Source organism: Jaculus jaculus, chromosome 10 (assembly GCF_020740685.1).
Source record: "Jaculus jaculus isolate mJacJac1 chromosome 10, mJacJac1.mat.Y.cur, whole genome shotgun sequence".
Taxonomy (NCBI): domain Eukaryota; kingdom Metazoa; phylum Chordata; class Mammalia; order Rodentia; family Dipodidae; genus Jaculus; species Jaculus jaculus.
The window spans coordinates 55,796,836-55,822,629 of record NC_059111.1 but is presented as its reverse complement, the minus strand read 5'-3'; the positions used below and the strand labels follow the sequence as shown (position 1 = coordinate 55,822,629).

The 25,794-nt window shown below is 36.3% G+C and overlaps 1 protein-coding gene across 6 annotated transcripts in view; it reads right to left on the bottom strand.

The window, feature by feature from the left end:
• The window catches only part of Rundc3b (RUN domain containing 3B), a 146,839-nt gene that overhangs the window by 3,473 nt on the left and 117,572 nt on the right, over window positions 1-25,794 (bottom strand). For 2 of the 6 annotated variants that reach the window (XM_045160433.1, XM_045160434.1), the window contains exons 9-10: window positions 19,256-19,396; window positions 2,003-2,121 (exon numbers count right to left, since the gene is read on the bottom strand). In XM_045160433.1, the coding sequence (XP_045016368.1) occupies window positions 2,003-2,121; window positions 19,256-19,396 (260 nt within the window). Of the gene's footprint in view, window positions 1-2,002; window positions 2,122-19,249; window positions 19,397-25,794 lie in introns of all 6 variants that reach the window. The other 4 variants (XM_045160432.1, XM_004662287.2, XM_045160435.1 and 1 more) reach the window with 2 other exon arrangements.

Here is a 25,794-nt window from a genome sequence, read left to right as displayed (position 1 = left end):
AACAATTTTAAATTAAGATCTGTGTTCCCCTTTCATAGTTTTTATACTCAATACAGAAGACAAATCACCTGTCAACTAATAATGAAATCGGTTCATTACTGAGCCAGTTTTCAGTTTAATGTTCCTGTTAAATAACCAAAAGTAACCCACTCATTCAATCTACCTCAAAATAGAAATTTCTGACTGAAATCAATGTAAATGATGCCTACTGGAAGGGCATATGAGACAAAGATCAGTCATGTTTTCTCTTTGAAGCACTCGGGTATGGACAAAGTCTTATGGGTCTGCCCCTTCAAGAAAGTGCAGAAGCTTCAATTTGATGAGATGTTAAAACAAAAAGAAACTGCATAGGTGGAGTGTTGAAATCAGAGTACTAATGAATGTCTTTCAATATTTGATATCATTTTGTTTAGAAAACAGAAGACAACTGTGGTATATTGAACAGATGGGCCCCAATATATTCAGGGTTTTATTTGTTTGTATCTGCAGCCACCTGGCTGGAGGCATCTTAAAGTGTGGTGGTGGGTTTAAGATTTCAATCTAAAGATATGCAAACTGTGCCTGAGCTGGAATTCCTTAAGTGTGCTATGCTGTATGGCTTTTGACTTCTAGGCTTGTGCTTCTGTCTCTGTGTTTGGTTGTGAAGGTAGGCCAGATTCTTTTGCCATTCTAGAACTTCCCCTGGATCTGTAAAGTTCAAGAAATCCCTTCCTCCATAATTGTGCCTGGTCTGGAAGTTCATTTCAGCAAACCTGAAGCTGCCTGCTACAATGACTAAGGCTCTTGACATATTAAAAATTCAAACTCAGTCTTAACTTACAAGAAGTTCACAGAAGGTGACTTTTGATTTTGAAAAGTGCCAACAACAAATATCATTATCAGCTCTCACAGTAATTGTATTTATTGACAAGTAATAATAGTCCAAGCCCTGTTTTATGCCTTATATGAGTTATCATTTTTAATTTATAAAAACGTCATGAGGTTAGTTCTTGTAAGTATTCTTGCTTTTGTAAATGAAAATAAATGTATACCCAAACAGGCCATAAACTCAGTAAAAAACAAAACAAAACAAAAACACCTGAATTCAGTCTTTTGAATTCAGACACTGCATTCTTGTTCATATTCTTATATGGAAGTCAGTCACTAATGTCTTTCCATAGGGAATTGCATGTTGGTTTGCCTTATAAATAACTGAAGCCTCTATAAAACAAAGTTTTGAGGAAAATAAAATGGATTTAGGGAAACAACTAAGATTGTGGACAGGCTAGCAGTAGAAGGGATACAGAGAATAGAACAGAAACAGAAATCATTAGCATCATACTGGTAGGACTAGATGGTAAATGGTTAAGTGAGAGGAGCCCAGAATGACTCTGAAGTATTTAACCATTAGGGAATGAGATTCTCAACTCTAAGGAAGAGAAGTTTGCAATGGAAATGGAGTCAGTGTGGACAAGGAGAAGTAGATAAACAAATGTCCTAATTTTATGTATTGCCTTAAGAGATTTCTTATCCTCTATCATAAGCTCACAAATACATATCACCCTTATGTAACCAGTGGTTACAAGATAGGAGTAGTTACTACATTATGCAAGAAACTTGAAAGTTTCTTGAAAGACATGTTGCCAAATTCAATGGTGAAAAGGAGTACAGGAAGTAAGGAGATGAGGTGACAATTACAGACCACTGTTTTGAGAAAGTTAGACATAGACACATAAGAAACAAGAGCAGATCATTCTTAATTCTAAGGGCAACTTGATTACTCATACGCTTAACAAAAAAGCATCACTAGTATTCTTTGTCAATTTCTGCACCAAAAGCATGCAAAAAAATGTATTTTTCTCTTTCTTTTTGGTCAGCCATAGTGGGACTTGCCTTTAATCACAGCATTCTTCCAGAGGCTGAGTTAGGAGGAATGCAAATTGTACACATGGTAATACCTTGTCATAAAACAAGATGTAAAATAAAAACCTAAAATATGATATATCAGAAACCATTCTCTTACCTTCACTCATTAAATTTAGTGTGTCTTGTTTTCCATCTCCTTGTGAGTGGCTTGGATCCAAGGATGTCTGAGAAAAGCTAACTTCTGCTGATAATTGGTCAAGGCTTTGATAACTTTTCCTGTAAAATATGAATTAAAAACTAGATTTGTTTTTCTCACAAAAGAGAATTTTTGTGATATTCCTCAAAGGTTTTGATTTACTTTATGAATAATTTTCTCCTAATATTTTCTTTAAATATTATCATTATCAGACTTAAGTATGATCTGCATTATACTTTTTCCCTATCTGTTTTGGAGGTAGGTTGTTTTATTCATTAAATCACAGAAAAAAATTTCTCTACTTAAAACTATCACATCAATGTTTATTAATCCAGACAATAAAAAATGGGAATTTCTGATTTGTTATAATTTTCATAAAAGCAGAAAACTCCAAAGGAAGAAACAAAATTGGCAGTTTAGTAACAACCTCTTGTCCAGGGGCTGAAGAGATGGCTCCACAGTTAAAGGTGCTTGCTTGCAAAACCTGATGGCCTGGGTTCAATTCCAGGGTACCCATGTAAAGCCAGATGCACAAAGTGGTACATGGATTTACAGTCTGTTTCACAGTGGTAGGAAGCCCTGGCCCACCCGTACTCCCTTTTTCTCTGCCTCTTTCTTGTCTGTCTCTCTCAAATAAATGATAATGTTTAAAAAATAACCACATGCCTCAAATACTTCAGAATTCTTCAGTGCCTTGATATGATACTGCATAACAAAAAATTACTATGCATTCCTAGACGATTTAGAAACTCAAAAATGTGGACCAGGGCCTGGGGAGTAAAGGTGCTTGCTAGCAAAGCCTGCCAGCCTTGGTTCAATTCCCCAGCCACTTACATAAAGTCAGACAATTATTTGATACCATGGCACATCTACACACACATACACACTCAAATAACTAATTTTAAAAATGTTGATTAATATACTGTTGTGTTAATATTCATCAGAATATTTGTTGATTAAAGAAATTTTTATTATGTTAATTAAAATTAGTTATATTAGAAGATAAATTCAGTTGTAAATGAAAAGTTAGTGAAATCTTACTAGTAACCATTTTTTATCCCCCCCCTTTCTTCAATTTTATTTATTTATTTATTTGAGAAAGGGAAAGAGTCAAAGTGAGAGTGAGAGAGAGAGAGAGAGAGGGAGAAAGGGAGAGAGAGAGACTGAGAATGGGCACACCAGGGCTTCCAGCCACTGCAAACTCCAGACGCATGTTCCCCATTGTGCATCTGGCGTGGGTCCTGGGGAATCAAACAAAGGTCCCAAATAAATATTTGCCTTCCTATTTTGTTAGAAACTCTTTCAAAGAACACCCTTATTTGTTGGGATAAGACCACTACAAACTATATTTAAATATATCACTGGAATTTCCACTTGATTTTCATTAAACTTTTGTATTTTTAGCTACATAGGAAAGTAAGAACATAGGAATCTAATGAGACACTGTAAGTATTTCTTTACAAATTATTTTCCTGTGCCCAATAGGTAGAAGTTATATTTTTAAATTAGTGTCTTAAGGGGAGTTACTGACACTCATTTTTAAAATTTACTTATGTTTTGTTTTTCAAGGTAGAGTCTCATTCTAGCCCAGGCTGACCTAGAATTTACTATGTAGTCTTAGGGTGGCCTCAAACCACATGTCTCTCCTCCTACCTCTACTTCCCAACTGTTGGGATTAAAGAGGTACACCACTACACCTGGCTCCATTTTGTCATCTTCAGAAATGTGTTCTCTCACTATCTGCCTCTTTCTCTCTCTCAAATAAAATAAATAAATAATAAAAATATATTTTAGGATTTTCAAATAAGATGGCGGCATAGGAGTCATGCCAAACCAGCCTAGAGAGGGTTTTATGCAAAACCACAGCAAAATACACTCTTCTTCTGAAAAGCGAAGAAGTATAGGTTACTCTTAGACACAGTGTAGAAACCACAGAGACCAAGATCCATCAGAAAGGAGCAAAATGGTCAGAATCCCACAGAGGCACTTGCAGCCCGCTGATCCGCATGGTCTCCACACCCGCACAGCACCGCCTTGCCAGTTGCACCAAGCTGTAGCAGCAGAGACTAAACAAGGGGATTTTCCAACCTCATAAGCCTTCTTGCAAAGTTAAGAAATCTGAAGATTAACTAAGGAGCTACTGAAAGGGATACAGGTAGAACTGTGTGAGTGTGAGCAACTCCAGAAGTCTAATGTCTCCCATTCCTCAACTATCAGAACTGAGAACCTCTGGCATTCACAGCTCCCAGTGGCAGCACTGATCAGAGCACAGCTGATCAGGGTTCCAGCTCCACAGCATAACATGGAGGGATCAAAGGTGGGCACTCAGCATTAGTGAGATTGGAAGCCACCCCAAAAGGTAATGAGACTTACAAAAAAAAAAAAAAAAAGCAAACAACAAATCCAGGTATATTGGGCTGCACTGGAAGAGCTAATCTCTCTTTCCATGTCAGGACAGGTTATGGGTTACATATTCTTGGTTGGCTTTACCATTTTCCAAGAAGTTGTATTTGGGGGCTGAATATTGTTGCCTTTGATGCTGTCATAATTATAGCGCCTTTGTCTTTTGCTTCTGTCATTAATGGGGGCAGGGTCAGATCCAGATCCAGGCTGACCTGGAACCCAATTTAGAACAGAATTCATAACCTCCCAGCTAGCAAGAATAAGGGTGTAGAACACACCCTTAAGGATTTTGGCTTTATAAGACTGTCTGTTCTAGTCCCTATAATTGCATACTCTGTGCTGGTTTTTATTGAATATGTATATTGCTCAGTCGAAATTTAGAATTTGCTAGTAAATTGTTCCACCCAGTCCACTAGAATACTTGATTAGCAAGTAAGCTCAACACCGAGGATTACTTCTGCGGCTGGATTGGGGTACAAGAGCTACTCCTGGCACCTTAAACTCATATCCTGAAAGTATGTAAAGGTAGATTGCCACATCTAAGAGCACTGCAGATAAGTAGAAAACCCAAGCATCAAATCAATTCAGGATGCACAAGTCACTCCAATATAATGCAAGAAACACAAAGAATTAAGACAATACAGTCCCACCCAAAACTATAAATCTATCAGAAATGATCACCAATGACACTGTTTTAGATGAAATGCCTGACAAAGATTTCAAGAAAATGATGGTATCTATGCTCAAAAAAATCAGAGAAGAAATAAAAGGAATCAAAGAAAACAACAAAGGAATTAAAGAAGAAAACAAACTTCTGAAAGAGTACACAGGAAACCAGTTTAATGAAATAAAGAGGTCATTACAAGACCTGAGTAAGGAAATAGAAATGCTGAAGAAAAACCAGGCTGAAATCCTAGCTATGAAGAATACAGTCAGTGAAATTAAAAAAAAGAAAAGAAAAAAACCAAAAAACCACTGTGGAAAGTCTCACCAGTATGATGAATGAAGAAAATAACAGAATATGTAAACCAGAAGACCAGGTGGCAGACCTAACAGAGTACAACAAAGAAAAAGACAAGCTAATAGCAAGGTATGAATGGGAATTTCAAGATATTCAGGACACTATGAAAAGATCAAACATAATAATCAAGGGTATAACAGAAGGTGAATAATTTCAATCCAGAGGCTTAGTAGGTGTTTTCAACAATATCATAGAACAAAATTTTCCCCAAATTGGGAAAGAAATGCCAGTGCAGATACAAGAAGCTTTTAGAACACAAAACCGACAAAACTGGGAAAGAACCTCTCCTCACATGTTATAATTAAACTACTAAACACGGAAACCAAAGAAAATAGTAAGAAAAACAAGAAAAAGAAAAGAAAATAGAAAGCAGTTAGAAAAAATAAATCACCTACAAAGGCAAGTCCATCAGAACAACTGCAGATTACTCAACATAAACTTTAAAAAAGCCAGAAGTGCTTGGAATGATGTATTCCAAGTTCTGAAAGATAATAACTGTCAACCAAGATTACTTTATCCTGCAAAGCTATCTATCCAAATTGGTGGAGAAATAGTATATTCCACAACAAAAACAGATGAAAGATATTTATGACAACTAAACCAGCTCTACAGAAAATACTTGAAGGAATTCTTAAAGGCGAAAAGAAAGAAAAACACACACAGGAAGAAACAGGAAAAAATAACCCACACTCAACAGTTAAAACAAGTAAAGGGAAAACAGGAAACACTACAAAATAAGAAAAATGGTGAGAATAAACATACTTTTCAATAATAACTCTTAATATCAATGGACTCAATGCACCAAACAAAAGACACAGGCTTGTGGACGAGATTTAAGGCAGGATCCTGCTATTTGTTGCCTCCAGGAAACTTATCTTTCAATAAAAGACAGACATTGTCTTAGGGTAAAGGATGGAAAACAGTATTTCAAGCAAATGGGCCTAGGAAACACGCAGGGGTTGCTATCCTAACATCTGACAGGAAGTCTTCAAATCAACATTACTGAGGAAAGATAAAGAAGGTCATTTTATACTGATTAAAGGAACAATCTAACAGGAGGACATTACAGTCTACATATATATACATCTAACATGTGGGCTCCCAGTTTTATCAAACACTATTAGACTTAAGGTCACAGACCACATCAAACACCATTGTAGTGGCTGACTTAAATACACCACTCTGATCAACTGATAAGTCATGCCAGAAAAAAACTAAACAGAGACATCTGAATTAAAATGATTTCATGGAACAAACGGATCTAACAGATATCGATAGAACATTCCATTCAAATGCTGCAGAATATACATTTTTCTCAGCAGCACATGGAACATTCTCTAAAATAGACCATATATTAGGACACAAAGCAAATCTCCACAAATACAGGAAAATTGATATAATCCCTTATACTCTATCTGACCACAATGGTATTAAACTGCAAATCAACAAGAAAATCTACGGAGCATACAGAAATTCATGGAGACCAAAGAGTACACTATTAAATGATCAATGGGTCATTGAATAAATCAAAAAGGAAATCAATATATTCATAGAATCAAATAATGATGACAATACAACATACCAAATCCTGTGGAACACAATTATGGCAGTCCTAAGAGGGAAATTTGTAGCCTTAAGTGCCTATATTAAGAAATTAAAGAGTTCACAAATAAACAATTTAATGCTTCATCTTAAGGCCTTGGAAAAAGAAGAACAAGGCAAACCAAAAATCAGTAGATGGGAAGAAATAATAAAAACTAGGGCAGAAATTAATGAAATAGAAACAAAAAAAAAATCCAAAGAATCAATGAAACAAAGAGTTGGTTCTTTGAAAGGATAAACAAGATTGATAAACCCTTAGCAAATTGGAATAGAAGAAAGAGAAAAGAGACCAAAATTAGTAAAATTAGATATGAAAAAGGCACCACTACAACAGATACCAAAGAAATTCAGAATGTTATAAAGGCATACTTTAAGATTACATATGCCTCTAAGTTTGAAAATATGAAAGAAATGGATGATTTCCTTGATTCATATGACCTGCCAAAATTAAATCAAGATGAGATAACCATTTAAATAGACCTATAACAAGCACAGAAATCCAAGCAGTTATAAAAAAAGTCTCCCAACTAAAAAAGGCTACTAACTAAAAAATTCCAGGCCTAGATGGATTCACTGGTGAATTTTACTAGACCTTAATGGAAGAACTAATTCTCAAACTTTTCCATAAAATAGAAAAGGAAGGAATTCTACCAAACTCCTTCTATGAAGCCAGCATCATCCTCATAACCAAAACCAGACAAAGACTGAACCAAGAAAGAAAATTACAGACCAATCTCCCTCATGAACATAGACTCAAAAATTCTGAATAAAATATTGGCAAACAGAATACAAGAATATATCAAAAAGATTATTCACCCTGACCAAGTTGGCTTATCCCTGGGATGCAGGAATGGTTCAACACACACAAATCAATAAATGTAATACATCATACAGATGGTCTGAAGGACAAAAATCACATGATCATCTTAATAGATGCAGAAAAGGCATTCAACAAAATCCAACATCCTTTCATGGTAAAAGTATTACAGAAACTACTAACAGAAGGAACATACCTCAACATAATGAAAGCTATTTATGACAAACTTACAGCCAGCATAATACTAAATGGAGAAAAACTTGAATCTTTTCCACTAAATTCAGGAACAAAACAAGGCCATCCACAGGCCCCCTTTTATTTAACATAGCACTGGAAGCCTTAATATAGCAATAAGGCAAGAGACATTCATAAAAGGATACAAACTGGAAAGGAAGAGATCAAATTAGTATTTGCAGATGATATGATTCTATTTTTTTTTAATTTTTATTAACATTTTCCATGATTATAAAATATATCCCATGGTAATTCCCTCCCTCCCCACCCCCACACTTTCCCATTTGAAATTCCATTCTCCATCATATTACCTCCCCATTACAATCATTGTAATTACATATATACAATATCTACCTATTAATCCTCCTCCCTTCCTTTCTCTACCCTTTATGTCTCCTTTTTAAGATGATATGATTCTATATATTAAAGACTCTATTACCAAACTGTTAGAGCTGATAAACACTTTTAGCAATGTAGCAGAATATAAAATAAATACAGAGAAATCTGTAGCTTTCCTATGTACTAACAACAAACATGCAGATGATGAAGTCAGGGAATGTCTTACATTTACAATTGCCTCAAAAAAAAAAAAAGTACTTTGGAATAAACTTAACGAAGAAAGTATAGGATCTTTACAATGAGAACTTTAAAACACTCAAGATAGAAAATGCAGAAGACACCAGGAAATAAAAAGACAACCCATGTTCTTGGAATGGAAGAATAAATATTGTGAAAATGTCAGTCTTACCAAAAACAATCTACACATTTAATGAAATCCCCATTAAAATTCCAATGGCTCTGGGCATGGTGGCATACACCTTTAATCCCAGCACTAGGGAGGCAGACGTATGAGGATCACTATGAGTTCGAGGCCACCCTGAGACTACATGGTGAATTACAGGTCAGCCTGTACTAGGGTAAAACCATACTTAAAAAAAAAAAACAAAAATAAAAAACAAACAAACAAAAAAATCCAATGTCATTCTTCAGAGAAATAGAAAAAAAAAATCCTAAAATTCATTTGGAAGCACAAAATACCTTGACTAGCCAAAACAATTTTAAGCAACAAAAATAAGGTTGCTGGTATCACCATACCCAATTTTAAGCTATATTACAAAGCCATAGTAACAAAACCAGCATGCTATTGGCACAAAGACATGTAGATCAATGGAACAGAATAGAGGACCCAGATGTTAATCCAGGCAGCTACAGCTATCTGATTTTTGATGAAAATGCAAAAAATGTTCACTGGAGAAAAGATAGCCTCTTCAACAACTGGTGCTGAGAAAACTGGATAGCTATAGGAAGAAGGATGCAAAAGGACCCTTGTCTTTCTCCATGCACAAGAATCAAATCCAAGTGGATCAGGGACCTTAATATCAGACCTGAAACTCTGAAATTTCTAGAGAAAAAGGTATCAGGATCCCTTCAACATATTGGCAAAGGTAATGATTTTTTGAATATAACCCTAATTGCTCAGAAAATAAAACTACTAATCACCCACTGGGATCTCATGAAATTACAAAGCTTTTGTACAGCAAAGGATAATGTGAATAGATTCAAAAGAACCTACCAAATGGGAGAAATATCTGCCATCTACATATCTGCTAGAGGATTAATATCCATAATATACAAAGAACTCAAAAAACAGAACAATAAGAAATCAAACAGCCAAATTAAAAAATGGGCTATGGAACTAAATAGAGAGTTCTTACAGAAGAAATACAGGTGGCATGTAGACATCTAAAGAAGTCTTCTACATCCTTAGCCATCAGGGAAATATAAATTAAAACTATGAGATTCCATCTCTTTCCTGTCAGAACAGCTATCATCAAGAAAACAAATGAGAATAAATGTTGGTGAGGATACAGTAAAAGGTGAACCTTTCTACATTGTTGGTGGGAATGTAATCTGGTAAAGCCATTGTTGAAATCAGTGTGGAGGTTCTTAAGACAGCTAAAAATAGATGTACCATATGATCCAGCTATAGCACTCCTAAGTATATATCTTAATGACTCTTCTCACTACCTTAGAGATACTTGCACAACCATGTTATTGCTACCCTATTCACAATAGCTAGAAATGGAACCAGCCTAGATGTCCATCCACAGATTAATGGATAATAATGATGTGGTTCATTTACACAATGGAGTTCTATTCAGCAATAAAGAAAAATGAAATTATGAAAATTGTAGGAAAATGGATGGATATGGAAAGGATTATACTAAGTGAGGTAACTGAGGCCCAGAAAGCAAAACGCTGCATGTTCTATCTCATATGTGGATCTTAGCTACAAATGTATAGACTTGTCTGTGAGCTGGAACCAAAAATCAGTAGCAGAAGCCCATAAGCTAGAAAAAGGCTATAAGGGAGGGAGGATAGGGAAGGTCTTAAGGGGATGGTATTGTATATATGTAAGTAGAAGAACAGATTACAGGGAAGGGAAAGACCTATGTGAGGTCAGGGGAAAATATTGTATAAAAGAAGGGTGGGGAAGGTAGGAAGGGAGAGTCAATCAAAATTCAAGATATTCTGAATAAGATATATGAAAATCTACTTTCCTGGAAACTGGCACATCCAGAAGTCATAGATTGTTATTAGAAAATTTTCAGTGCTAGGGATGGGATACCTTCCAGTGTGTTGTTGGTCATGGAGGTCTCTGTTGCCTCCAAAACATTACATGCTATTGTCAAGGCACTTGGTTTCCCATGAGAAAGAAATGGTAAGACCCTATTGTTGAAGCCTTCACATGGTGAGTGGCAGAGTCACTGAGAAATCAAGCTGGTGTTGAGCAGAAAACCTTTTCCCTATAGCCCAGACAACTGAAAGCTGGAAAAAGCTGCACTGTATGCAACCTTATGGGAGATAGAAGCTATCATTGGTGAAAACAGTGGACACTGCAAGCCTCAAGTTTGGCCAGACAGGCTAAATGACTGAACAAGTGCAATAGTGGTATGTCTGCTCTGGGGGAAACCAACTGCTCATTTTTTAAAAAAATTAATATTTTAGTTTTATTTTTGTATTTGACAGAGAAAGGGGGGGGGATAGAGAGAAAGAGAGAATGGGTGTGCCCAGGCTTCTAGCAGCTGCAAACAAACTCCAGACACATGCGCCCTTTGTGCATCTGGCTAATGTGGGTCCTGGGTAACCAAACCTGGGTCCTTTGGTTTTGCAGGCAAATGCCTTAACTGCTAAGCCATCCCTGCAGCCCACCAACTGCTCTTTAATTGGACTGAAGGCCCGCTCTATGGGGGGAAATGCATGCCTGATACTGAAAATCTAATCAAAAGCCTACAGCAGGGGAGGTCATGATCCTTAGGGTATAAAGCCTGTTCTTGTCTGGATAAATGCATGTATTATTCTCACCAAATTGCCCTGAAAGCACTACAGTTAATCTTCATAGTCATATATTAATGTTACTCTCACTTCTGGTTAGAGAAGCTTCTCTTTTCAGATGGCGATGAACACTGGGATGACCCAAAAGGCAACATAGTGCTGAGAAGAAGGGATGGACGAGTGTCCAGCAATGAAACATCTCACATCATGCAAGGCTCAGGGTCCACTGTGGAAGAGGTGGCGGAAAGAATGTAACAGCTAAAGGAAGGGTACCACTCCTTACATACAACTGTCTGGACTGAACTTGTCCTCGATATCCAAGACCATGTAGTGCCTAGCAATACCCACACAAGACCTTCACAATAGGAGAAAAAATGATGACATCAAATTAAAAAAGACTAATGGAGAGAGGGAGGGGCTATGATGGAGAGCAGAGTTATGAAGGGGAAAGTGGGGGAGGGAAATATCATAATTTGTTGTCTGTAAGTATAGAAGTTGTCTATAATATATATATATATATATAATATATATAATATATATATAAACATATTATATATATATAATATATATATATTATATATATATAAACATATTATATATATATAAACATGTATATGAATATTTAAAAAAATAATGGAGCTGGAGAGATTGCTTAGCAATTGCCTTAGTGCTTGCTATAAAACTTAAGGGCCCAAGTTCAGTTCTTCAGTACCCATGTAAGCAAGATGCACAAGGTGGCACATATGTCTGGACTTCATTTGCAGTTGCTAGAGGCCCTGGAGCACCCACTTTCTCTCTATCTGCTTCTTTTTCTCTCTCTTTCTCAAATAAAAAAATAAGAAAATATTTTTTAAAAAGAGATATACTAGTATTTTTTAAAATATTTTATTTATTTGAGAGAAAGAGAGAGGTATAGATGAGAGAGAGAATGAGATCGGGTGCACTAGAGCCTCTAGTGTAAATGAACTCCAGAAGTATGTGCCACCTTGTGCATTTGGCTTAGGTGTGAACTGGGGAATGGAACCTTAGTCCTTAGGTCTCACAGGCAAGCATGTTAAGTGCTAAACCATCTCTCTATCCATGTGCTAGTATTTAAAAAACTTTAAATGATATGCAGAAATAATGGGAGTGAGGGAGCTACTTCAGTTGGTAAAGTACTTGCCTGTAAACCCGAGGACCCAAGTTTGATCCCCATAATCAATGTAAATGATGTGCATGGTGGCATGTATTTGAAATCCCAGTCTAGCCTACTTGGTGAGTTCTAGGCCAATGAGAGACCCTATTTCAAAAGAGGTGGACAACACTCCTAAGGCATACATCAGAGACTGTCCTCTGGCCTCCAATACATGCACACACACCTGTGGTTGCATGCATGTTTATCTGTATACACATGAATATGTGTATATACATTTAAAAAATAAAAATTAATTACATAGGGAAATATTTTAGCAACAACAAACTACTCATAAGCAAAAGACATGCATTCATTGACTAATGTCAGAACCCAGTTTGATATTACACATTTACAATATTCTGCAGGACTGCCACCTGGAGGGAGAACAAATAAAGATCGGCTGAGAAATCCAAAGCCAACTGAACTTTTGGCATGGTGACTGCACTTTAGAACTTCACACTGGTGAACCCAAACTGATTTTGAAACTTCTACTCTAATCTGTCACAGTTAGTGCACAATTCTTGACAACAAAATGCAATGAATGTAGAAATATAATTTTCTAAAAGTTATGTAATAATAAAAATTTCAATCCTACATTAAACACTTAAATGAATCTGATCTTGGAATAAGACTGGGTCAGCCAATAAGATAACAATACTCAGTAAGAGAAAATCTAACAGGATTTTCCCACAGGCTCAGGTGACCTAGACTTGATGCAATAAAAGGTATGTTAAAACAAAACTTACTAGAAACAAAAAAATAAACAATTATTCTATGTTGTGTTAAGAAAAGAATTTTTTAAAAATGTCTTTATTTATTTACTAGGAAGACAGAGACAGAGAATGGACATGCCAGGGCCTCTTGTCACTAAAAACAAACTCCACATGCATGTACCACTTTGTGCATGTGGCTTTATGTTGGTACTGAATAATCAAATCCAGGCCACCAGGTTTTGCAAGAAAGTGCCTTAACTGTTGAGTCCTCTCTCTATCCCAAGGGAGCATTTCTTACATACTATTTTTACTGTAAAACTACAATGATTATTTTCAACTTTTATCATGATATTGCCATGTTTGAGATAAAGGAAAATGTGGCATGCTTATCTTGCTAGGTCTAATTAATGAAGAAATAAATTTGAAATCATATTTTTAAAGTTTATAAATAATACAGAAAGAAGAAATAAATTTCTGATCTATTGTGAAAGGAATCCTTCCATGTGTAGGTGACAATATAACCAAATTAACCAAAACTCAATTAAAAAAATATAAGCAAAGGGGCTGGAGAGATGGCTTAGCCATTGGAGCTCATGCCTGTGAAGGCTAAGAATCCAAGTTCGATTCTCCAGGTCCCATGTAAGCCAGATGCACATGGTGGCGTGTATGGAGTTTGTTTGCAGTAGCTGGAGGCCTTGGCATGCCCATTCTCTCTCTCCCTCTCTCTCTGTCTGTAATAAATAAATTAAAAATATAAGCAAGATTAACACATTCATTAAACCAGTACTACACACTTATTAAGTTAAATAAACAGAATACTATTAGTCTCAGGCTACACCATTACTATTGAGTTTCTGATAACAAACTGTAACCTAAACAAACAAATGTAATTCAGAACTATGCTTCATTTTGTTTCCAAAAAGATAGATGTCTCATCACATTACCCCGGATAAAGCATGTGCTTCATTATAGCCACTCAGATGATTTCTCTACTTTGTTTCCTGTTTGGTCTATAAAAGCATGCTGCTTTCACTGCTGGTGTGGAGTTCTCTGAACTCTTTCTGGTTCTGAGTACTGCCTCATTCATAAATTATTCTTTTCTTAAATAGGTGCTGTTAGTCTTTTTTTCTTTTTTGCTTCTAACATTTTCTTTATTCTTTTTTTTGTTTTTGTTTTTAAATATTTTTTATTGACAACTTCCATAATTATAAACATATCCCATGGTGATTCCCTCCCTCCTCCACTTACCCCTTTGAAACTCCACTTTCCATCATGTCCCCTCCCCCTCTCAATCAGTCTCTCTTTTTTTTCTTGTCACAATTTATTTTTAATTTTTATTAACATTTTCCATGATTATAAAAAAATATCCCATGGTAATACCCTCCCTCCCCTTCACACACTTTCCCCTTTAAAATTCCATTCTCCATCATATTACCTCCCCATCTCAATCATTCTACTTACATATATACAATACCAACCTATTAAGTACCCTCCTCCCTTCCTTTCTCTTCCCTTTATATCTCCTTTTTAACTTACTGGCCTCTGCTACTAAGTATTTTCACTCTCACACAGAAGCCCAATCATCTGTAGCTAGGATCCACATATGAGGGAGAACATGTGGCAGTTGGCTTTCTGGGCCTGGGTTACCTCACTTATATAATCCTTTCCAGATCCATCCATTTTTCTGCAAATTTCATAACTTCATTTTTTCTTTACCACTGAGTAGAACTCCATTGTATAAATGTGCCACATCTTCATTATCCACTCATCAGTTGAGGGACATCTAGGCTGGTTCCATTTCCTAGCTATTATAAATTGAGCAGCAATAAACATGGTTGAGAATGTACTTCTAAGGAAATGAGTCCTTAGGATATATGCCTAGGAGTGCTGTAGCTGGGTCATATGGTAGATCAATCTTTAGCTGTTTTTGGAACCTCTACACTGATTTCCACAATGGCTGGACCAGATTGCATTCCCACAGTAGTGTAGAAGGGTTCCTTCTTTTTCCACATCCCCACCAACATTTATGATCATTTGTTTTCATGATGGTAGCCAATCTGACAGGAGCGAGATGGAATCTCAATGTAGTTTTAATCTGCATTTCCCTGATGACTCTTTATTCTTAAAAATGTCTTAAGGACTAAGGAGATGGCTCAGTCAGTAAAGTGGTTGCTGTGCAAGCTTATGGACCTGAGTTTGGATGCCCAGAATCCATGTAAAAATGAGTTGCAGTAGTACATGGCTATAATACCAGAACTCTGATAATGTGATGAGAAGAAGCAGATATGAGAATACCTGAGAACTCACAAGTCAGCTAGCCTGTTATCCACAGCTAGGGACCTAGCCTCAAATATGGTAAAAAGCAAGGGCCATCAACCGAGGTTGTCCCCTGACCTCTATACACATGCCCTGACAACACATGTGCATACACATACATATCACACACAGACTTTTCTAAAAGATACCTTAGGCTAGATTGTAAAGTAACCTCATGAAGCTTATAGAAAAATAGCTTTAGGATCTTATATCCTTAGCAGGAAAAAACTGTAGTGAATATAGAGGCAGTTTGTCCAAATTATCAAGGGGGCTAATATCATTTATTATAAGAGTTTTAGACCTTTTATATAATTTGTAAGTTCTCAAAAAATGTCTGATGAATAGTCTGGTTAGTTTCACACATGATTTATAGAAAGAACTCTAATCTAAAATTCTAAAATAGTAGGATTATATACTCAAAACCCTTGAAGATTACCTGGTACATTTTATTTTATTTTTTTGGTTTTTTGAGAGTCTCACTCTAGCTCAGGCTGACCTGTGATTCACTCTGTAGTTTCAAGGTGGCCTCGAAGTCATGGCGATCCTCCTACCTCTGCCTCCCAAGTGCTGGATTTAAGGTGTGTGCCACCACACCCGGCTTCATTTTAGTTTTATTTAACATTAAGAAAGCATATATTGGAATGTTAGGTGGGTATTCATTCTGTTTTGCATGAGAGATGTAGGGTTGGAGAAAGAAACTATACAGCTTACAAATTTTCAGTGAGAAGCTATTAAGTACCATACAATGCACAGCCTTATTTGACATAAGATTCTGTTACACATGCATTATCCCCAGTATTGTATATGTAGAAAGAAAAGGTTAAGGAAAGGAAGCAGTTGCTTAGTGTTACACAGCAAGTAAGAAGCAAAGATTAATGACAATCACTGACTCTCTATTCCAGGCCCAGTGACTTCTGTACCACAACTCCAGCTGCACACTTGCTGATAAGTGATACCACTTTAGAAACAGAGCTAGCTCAAAGCCATGTGAACATATGAAAAATAATATTAAAGGAAAATGTTAGAAAGGAAGTGATATCTCTTCTTAAGCTGCTGAAGTAACTAATTCAAGAAGTACAAAATCTAGATTCATGATCAGGAAATAGGCCCTGCCTTCTTTTCTGAGATTACAATCACTTTTGCTGCTACTATATACTACTTTGAAAAAAAAATAGCTATGTTGCACATGCAACCATAACATAGAAATAAATAATACACTTCCAATTCTCCTCAATAGATAATTTTGTGGACAGCCAAGAGTTTATCTTCTAGCTAAAATTTTTACTTCCTACTATCTGACATGGTGGTGTGGATATTGCATTTAAAAGTAGTCTTTTAAGGCTGGAGAGATGGCTTAGTGGTTAAGTGCTTGCCTGTGAAGACTAAGGACCCCGGTTTGAGGCTTGATTCCCCAGGACCCATGTTAGCCAGATGCACAAGGAGGCACACACATCTAGAGTTCATTTGCAGTGACTGGAGGTACTGGCTTGCCCATTCTCTTTCTCTATCTGCCTCTTTCTCTCTGTGTCTGTTGCTCTCAAATAAATAAATGAAAATAAACATAAAAGTAGTCTTTTAACTTAGCAGAGTTAATAATGTTATGTTTTATAAGTTAAAAATGCAAAAGCATCTTATGTGCTATATATAAAACAAATATATTTTCTACGATAAATTACAAATAAATTGTTTTTCTATTAACTGAATAAGCTATCAAAGGATAAAAACATATACAGCATAAGGTATACTTCAGTTAATGAAAACTGATGAATATATAAAAGAACTACATCATAATCTATGAACTACCTGGTCAACATCTTGACTTATCCTAAGATGAAAAGAATTCTCATTTCTTCCACAAATAATCTATTCATCTCTAATAATCAAGACAATAAGGAAAAGCACTAACAGTTCTAGCAATTCTTTTAAAAACAAAATGTCAAATTTATTTTGAATTCTAGATTACAACAAAAGTTCACAGAATAAAAAAGGTGGAAAGATGGGCTGGAGAGATGGCTTAGTGGTTAAGCGCTTGCCTGTGAAGCCTAAGGACCCCGGTTCGAGGCTCGGTTCCCCAGGTCCCACGTTAGCCAGATGCACAAGGGGGCGCACGCGTCTGGAGTTCGTTTGCAGAGGCTGGAAGCCCTGGCGCACCCATTCTCTCTCTCTCTCTCTCCCTCTATCTGTCTTTCTCTCTGTGTCTGTCGCTCTCAAATAAATAAATAAAAAATTAAAAAAAAAAAAAGGTGGAAAGACAGGTCTGTGCAGAACATGTCTGTTGGGGTAACTGAATAAAGGAGCACGTCTAGATCCATACTCCTCACACAAACCTAGCAGGAAGCCCTAGAAGCCTGGGTAAAAGTGTGTGACTCTACCAGTCACATCTGTATTCAAGGACTCTAAAATAGAAAGAGAAGGAGTAAGGAGAGAGAGGAAAAAAGAAAGAAGAAGGGCTGGGTGTGGTGGCACATGACTTTAGTCCCAGCACTTGGGAGGCAGAGGTAGGAGAACTGCCATGAGTTTGAGACCATCCTGAGACTACATAGTGAATTCCAGATCAGCCTGGGCTTGATTGAGACCCTACCTTGGAAAAACCAACCAAAAAACAAAAAAAGAAAGAAAGAAAGAAAGAAAGAAAGAAAGAAAGAAAGAAAGAAAGAAAGAAAGAAAGAAAGAAAGAAAGAGGGAAGGAAGAAGGGAGGGAAAAAGAAAAAAGGAAAAGAGAAAATGGAGAAAAGGAATGGGGCATAAGTAAAAAGATAACAGGAGAAAAGAATATTTTTTAAAAGTCAGGAAATTAATTAAAGGTAGAAATATATAGTGAATACAATTGATTAAAATGGACAGGAGCTAAAAGCCCAATGATTCCAATATAAGTTTTGTTTTTTGAAAATGAAGATTATCTAAGACTTTGCAACTCATTCAAATATTAAGATACTATAACTAAATGACATTCTTGAACATTTGGGCATAGAAATATAAAAAAAGAGTGTGGCTCATTGGAGGAGGAGTTTTTTCTTTAGTTATCTTCTAAAAATTACATTTAATGAAATAAACAAAACTCTTTGAGCCTACTGCAAAATGTATATCTTAATGTACTGAACATATTGGTATAAATTAATATATAGGAGATGGAATTTTGTGCTTTCTGACAAATTGGAAAAATCTAGGCGAGTAAAATACAAAGCTAAAATTCCAAAAAAATAACTCATAAGGTCATAGATATAACTGAAGGACATCAAGAGCTGTGGCTCCTGAGTCCCAGAACTCAGCAGGCTGAGGTAGTAGAATGGCTCTGAGTTCAAAGCCAGCCTGACCTATAGGGTAAGTTCCAGGTTAGCCTGGGTTAGAGTAAGATCCTGCTTCAAAAATAAATAAATAAATAAATTAGCTAAAGGAAAAAAAACCTTACTGCATAAGAAATTCTCATATATTTTACTTCCCCAGGGTGCCTTGGCTTCAAAATGTTCAGACATCTACTTCTTAAAGTAACCTCATCAAAGTTGTCCTAAGCAACTGAGATGCCCAGGTGGATAGTCACATGTTTCAGTATAACTAAATTTGGAATTAGTTGGAAAAAAAGTATTACACTTACTCATACCACTGTTTATTGTGTTTTCGGTAAAGCAACGTATCCAAGGCAACAGCATTGACATCCAGAGCTCCTGGGGAAGGCCACTGGTTGGTGAGGTGGGCAGTTAACTCTTGTCTTGATCTTAAATCATTATTCTTTAGAACAGTCCTGTGAATATTAAGACGGTGAGTGCTTATGTCTTCACTGTTCTATAATGGTGGAGGAACTAATGATACAAGGTGAGCCCCCTCCCCCAAATTCATCAGTTAAAAATGGGATGATGTTAGCAGACTGAATAGTACTGCAACACTAGCTGGGACCATGACTAGTTTGTCTCCTGAAATATGTGCTTTTCAGTCTTTCTCTCCTAAGATGAATCATTGTTACTAATTCAAGCATTCTCTTTTCCATGGAGATTATCAGTAAAGAACTAAAGGACCCAGTGGCATTTTATATCTAAGCTAAAGAATAGTTTTTCTATCCTAATGATGCAGACTATCAGATTTATTTGTTATAATCCAAGATTCCATGTATATGATCTTTTGGCTTATAAACTCATATACAACCTATATAAGTAACTTAAGTAAACAAAAAGCAAATAAATGAATAAATGGCCCTTATATAAAAGAAGAGTACAGAAAAATACAAAATAAAAAAATCTATGTGATTGTCTTAATTTTTTTCCCCTTCAATGTAGGTTCTCACTCTATAGCTCAGGCTGACCTGGAACTCATTCTGTAGTCTCAGGCTGGCTTCAAACTCACAATGATCCTCCTCCCTCTGCCTCCCGAGTGCTGAGATTAAAGGTATGCATCACCATGCTAGACTCCCATAAGTTTTTGTTTTAAGTTTGTATCTTTATTTAAGACAGAAAAAGGGAGAGAGAGAGAGCACAAGTGAGTGCGCCAGACAGACAGAATGGGCATGTCAGGGCCTCCAGCCACTGCAAACAAACTCTAGACCCATGTGCATCTGGTTTACAAGAGACATGGGGAAATGAAACTGGGCCCATAAGCTTTACAGGCAAGTGCCTTAACTGCTAACCCATCTCTCCAGCCCTCCCATAAGCTTTCAACAGAAATGACTATTACCAAATCAACACTTGAATTAATGATAAAGGAAAATTTAAAACCAAATATTTTACTATACCTCTAAAAAAGCCTTTAAAATGTCTTGGCAATATGAATTTTCAAATAGAAATCTATAAGCCTTGTGTCCAACAGATCTGAGATATCATCTCAGAAGCAGGGAAAGTACAGATGCTTAACAGTAACCTCCACAGTCAACACCCTTGTGGATGCAGGACTGGGGTCTGTGAGGGGCTGGCAGAACAACCCTGAACTCAAGAAAACCAGATGGTATACCCTTTAAACTGCCACCAATGATTCCGTAGGATAACCGTGTCTTCCTGTCTCAAATAGACCACAAGGTATTTCTGATCTTACACAGATTCTGTGTGTATATATGTTCCACTATGTCAGCAAGGAAGCATCATCTAATAAAAACACTAGAGTTTGTCTTAGTTTAATACTAAAGTCAACAGAGAAAACGGAGACTTATCCTATGAATACACACTTTTTTCTTTTGATAGGTAACACAATTCATTTCACTGGAAAAGTAGTAAAAAATCTTTATAAAGACTTTCATGGTTTTTAAAATTTTTAACAAAAAAAAAACTTTAAAGAAATTATAAGGTAGAAAAAGCAGAAACAGTGGTTAGGGAGATGATTCAGTAGTTAAAGGTGAAAAGCCTGCTAACCTGCGTTCAATTCCCATCATCCACATACAGCTGGATACAAAGTGAGACATACATCTGTGAAACCAGCCCACAATGGAAGGCAGAGCCAGGAGAATCGAAAGCTTTGGGGCCAGCTGGTCTGACATGCCTTTGCAGGCTGTCATTTCACTTATAACAGAAGAGACCCTTTCTCAAAGATGGTAGAGCATAGACACCTCAAAGTTGTCCTGTGACCTCCATACACACCATGCATATGTGCCCCCCCCACACACACAAAAGGAAAAGCAGAAATTAAGATTTTTATTTTCACTAATATACCATAAGACACAGCCATTATTTTGCATTCTCTTAGCAGATTTATTTCTCAGGTATTCACTCCCTCATGATTCCTAGCCAAAATTAATGGAAAATTCAACTTTCAATGCCATAAAATGACCCACAGGAAATACATTAGGATGTGAGAAAAGTAAACATGTATCTGTGAAGAAATGGTATTGGTAGAACTTGGTTAATGATAAGTAACTGAATTCCCACTTTATATAATTTTTTCTGTACTGTGAAGTTTGATACCTCATAAGATACAAAAAGAATGAAAGTTTCACAAAGGTTACAACATAATAGTTGTCCATAGAAAACTGCATAATACCAAATTAAGGTATTGTCTTTAAACCTCTGTCTTTAGAAACTGAAATGCTAATGCCTGGTCCTCTGAAAAAGGAGATGAGATTTCACTGTATGGAACAAGTTTTTGTCCTTGTAACATCTATTTTTCATGTTTTGTAGGAATGTGGACATCTACGTATCCTGGCGCTTGCTCTGCTATTATGAAGTGGAATGATTTCCAGAGAAACCCTGTTTGAGCCACCCCCCACCTTTCCCATTATGGTATACTTCTATACTGACAAATGAATTATGCTAACCTTAAAGTTCCATCCAGGATTGAAATATGGCAAGCACTTATTCAGAATGATAAATAAAGGAATTTATTCTTGCTGTGGGAGCCTGAGTGGGGATAGCAAAGAAACCTTCCTGAAGACTCTACTTTCAGATCTATTTCTTTCCAGATCTATTTTTGTACTTTCTGTGCTTATTCTGATAAGTTGCTGATAGCTTTTCAAGAAGACTGTGCTCAATAATTACTGTGGTTGCATGCAAACCAAACAATCTCATCTCTTACTTTAGGAAAGTAAAATATATCAAGTTAATAGCAAAAACTATTCAAAGTGACTTAATTAAGGTTGATTGTTTTGCTTTTGAGTTAGGGTCTCATCCTAGCCAAGGCTGACCTAAAATCCAGTATGTAGTCTCAGGGTGGCCTCAAACTCACACCAATCCTCCTACCTCAGCCTCACAAGTGCTGTGATTAAAGGAGTGCACCACCATGCCCAGCTTTCATTTTGTTAAAGATAATATTTTTATTATTTGATACAGCTTAAAAATAAGTCTACCTTGGGCTGGAGAGATATTTCAGTGGTTAGTTTGACTCCCTAGTACCCACATAATGTCAGATGCACAAAGCAGTCCATGCATTTGGAGTTCACTTGCAGTGGCATGAGGACCAGGCATGCCCATTTTCTCCCCACCCTTTCTCCTCTCTTTCTCTCCTTGCAAATAAATAAAAATAAAAATGAGGATAGCTTAAATTATTAAACAATGGCTTCCTGATGAGGTTAAATGGGTGGCAGAGGGAAATATGTAATACTTAATATTTTACATTAAAATTCTAACCAGTGCTAAAGTTAGTCAGCTAAGTGTGAAATTATTCTCTATGTGATAGACTCTGCTTGTCACTTTTCTGTTATATAAATCTATTTACTTCTCTTTCATTAAGGTAAGATCCTAAAGAAAGGTCCACTAAAGGTCCACTATTTGACTAAATTGACGTATATTTAATCACAGTTAATTTTTAAAACTTTCTTGTGGCATCTACCTCTAGGAGTTCATTGCTTTTTTGATTCTCATAGGAATTATTAAGGAATTTCATCCTTCAATAAAATGTAATTTAATCTTGAGGAGTATGGTGATTCCAAATAAGGCATGGTCTGACGCACCTGATGCTAATGTAGGGATTCTGAGAAGCAAAGTGAAAGGCAACTCTGTAGGGGAAAGTATTTTAAATTGTTAAAACATGTACAGGCTATCAGAATATTTTATTATTTTTAATACTTATGGCCAATTTAAAAGATTTAGCCTAATATTTCATTTTATTTATTTTTATGAGAGAGAGAATTGGTGCCCCAGGGCCTCCAATCACTCTGATCAATCTCTGGACACAAGCATCACCTTGAGCACATGTGCGACCTTGCACTATGTGTCACCTTGTGTGTCTGGCTTATGTGGGATCTGGGGAGTTGAACATGAGTCCTTAGGCTTCACAGGCAAGCACCTTAACTGCTAAGCCATCTCTTCATCCCCTTATATTTTAATTAACAGAATTCCTCACAGCATTTTCATATCTGAAAACAATATATTCACAATGAGTACTAGGCCAATATTAGTAAAGGATACATTTAAATACATGATAACAATCTAAAATTATTTGTGACTGTTATAGTTTTTAAAAATTTACTTCTTTGAGAAAGGAGAGGGAGGACAGAGTGGGTATTCCAGGGCCTCCAGCCACTACAAAGAACTCCAGACACAGGTGCCACCTTGTGTATCTGGTTCATGTGGGTACTGGGGAACTGAACCTGGGTCCTTAGGCTTCTCAGGCAAATGCCCTAACCACTAAGCAATCTCTCAAGTCTGATATATATTTTTTCATAAGGAACATTCTCACAGAAGAGGAAGTAATTACATTCTGTAATTACATTCTGACACTGCTAATAATTATTTAAAGATCCTTGTCAAATTCTTGCCTTGCTTTTTTGCAAAGTTTTTTTTTTTTTTTTTTTACTCAGTAGGTAAAAAGAATATATCAATTGAATGTAAAGTTTAGTAAGAAAAAACTGAAAGCATTTCTCCTAAGATCCAGAATGAGACAAGGATGATCACTCTTGCCACTTTTACTCAATGAAGTATTTGAAATTAGCTAGAACAATAAGACAGGAGAAAGACAAAAGCAGTTAAAAATCAGAAAGGAATAAATTAAATTATTTCCATTCACAGAAAATATTATCCTATACTAAAAAAAAACAATACAAGTTATACCAGAAATATACTAGAGTTAATATACACTTTCAGTAAAATGGCAGGACATAAAATCAATATATACAAATCAGCAGCTCTCATATGTACTAACAATAAACTTCCTTAGAAAGAAATCATGAAAAATATTTTATTCAAATACTTCCATTTTTTTAAGTACCTAGGACTGAACTTAACCAATGAAGTAAAAGACCTCTGCCATGAAGACTTTAAGATACTGAAAAAGAAATCATATAAATCACATAATAAAAAACACTGCATGCTCCTGAACTGGTATGGTGAAAATGGCTATACTACCAAAAATAATAAAATAAACTATAGATTCAATGCATTCCCTATCAAAATTCTAAGGACATTCTTCAGAGCTATTTAAAAAAAAAGTCCATCCAAGTATGGTGGCTCATGTCTTTAATCCCAGCAGTTGGGAAGCAGAGGAAGTAGGATCTCCATGAGTTCGAGGCCAACTTGAGACTACATAGTGAATTCTAGGTCAACCTGAGATGGAGTAAAATCCTACCTCAAAAAACCAAAATTAAAAAAGACCCAAACTTCATACAGAAACAAAAGAACCCACACAGTAGCCAAAGCAATTCTAAGGAGAAAGAATACTGCTGGAGAAATCCTAATATTGACCTTAAATTACACTACAGAGGTATTATTGTATGTCAATAAGCAGAAATATGTGAACAGAACAGAGTACCCATAAATAAATGCACAAAAGTATCAAAAAACCCATACACTGGAATAAAGACAGAATATTTAACAAATGGTACCAGCAAAACTAGATATCTAATTGAAGAATGAAATTTTGATCCATATCTCTCACCCTACAGAAAATCAATTCAAAATGCATCAATTACCTTAATTTAAAATCAGAACCAATGAAACTGTTGAGGAACAATAAGGGATACATTTTTATTTTTTCTAATATTTTTATTATTTACTTGAGAAAGAGAGAAGGAGAGAGAGAGAAAAGCAGACAGAGGGAGAGAATGGGCATGCCACAGCCTCTAGCCACTGCAAATTAACTCCAGATGCATGCACCACCTTGTGCATCTGGCTTACATGGGTTCCGTGGAGTTAAACCCTTGGTTCATTTGGTTTTACAGGCAAGTGCCTTCACCTCTAAGACATCTCTCCAGCCCATGGAATACATTATAAATTATAGGAATAAGCAAGAACTTTCTGGATAGGATTCCAGTAGCAAAGGAAATAGCCCAAAGAATTAAGAAATGGGACCACATGATATCCAAAAGTTCGTACATAACACAGGAAACTATCAGCAACCAAACAGTATTCAGAATGGTAAAAAAAAAAATTGCCAGCGAGGCTTCAGACAGTTGACTAATATCTAGAACTGACAACTGAAAATATTGTGGCTGGGGATATGGCACAGTGAATAAAGTGCTTGCTCTGTATAATTGAGTTTGGATCCCTAGACCCCACATCAAAAGCTGCATGTTGTGGTGAGCACCTGTAATCCCATCATGTCTACACTAAGACGGGTGATTCAGACAGGCAAACACAGTTGAAAACAATGAGAGACCCTGCCTCAAATGAGGTGGAAGGTGAAGACTGACAACTAAAGTTGTCCTTTTATCTCCACATGCACACTAGTGTATGCACAAGTCACACACACACACACACCACTCTCTCCCCCCCCCTCACACACACACACACA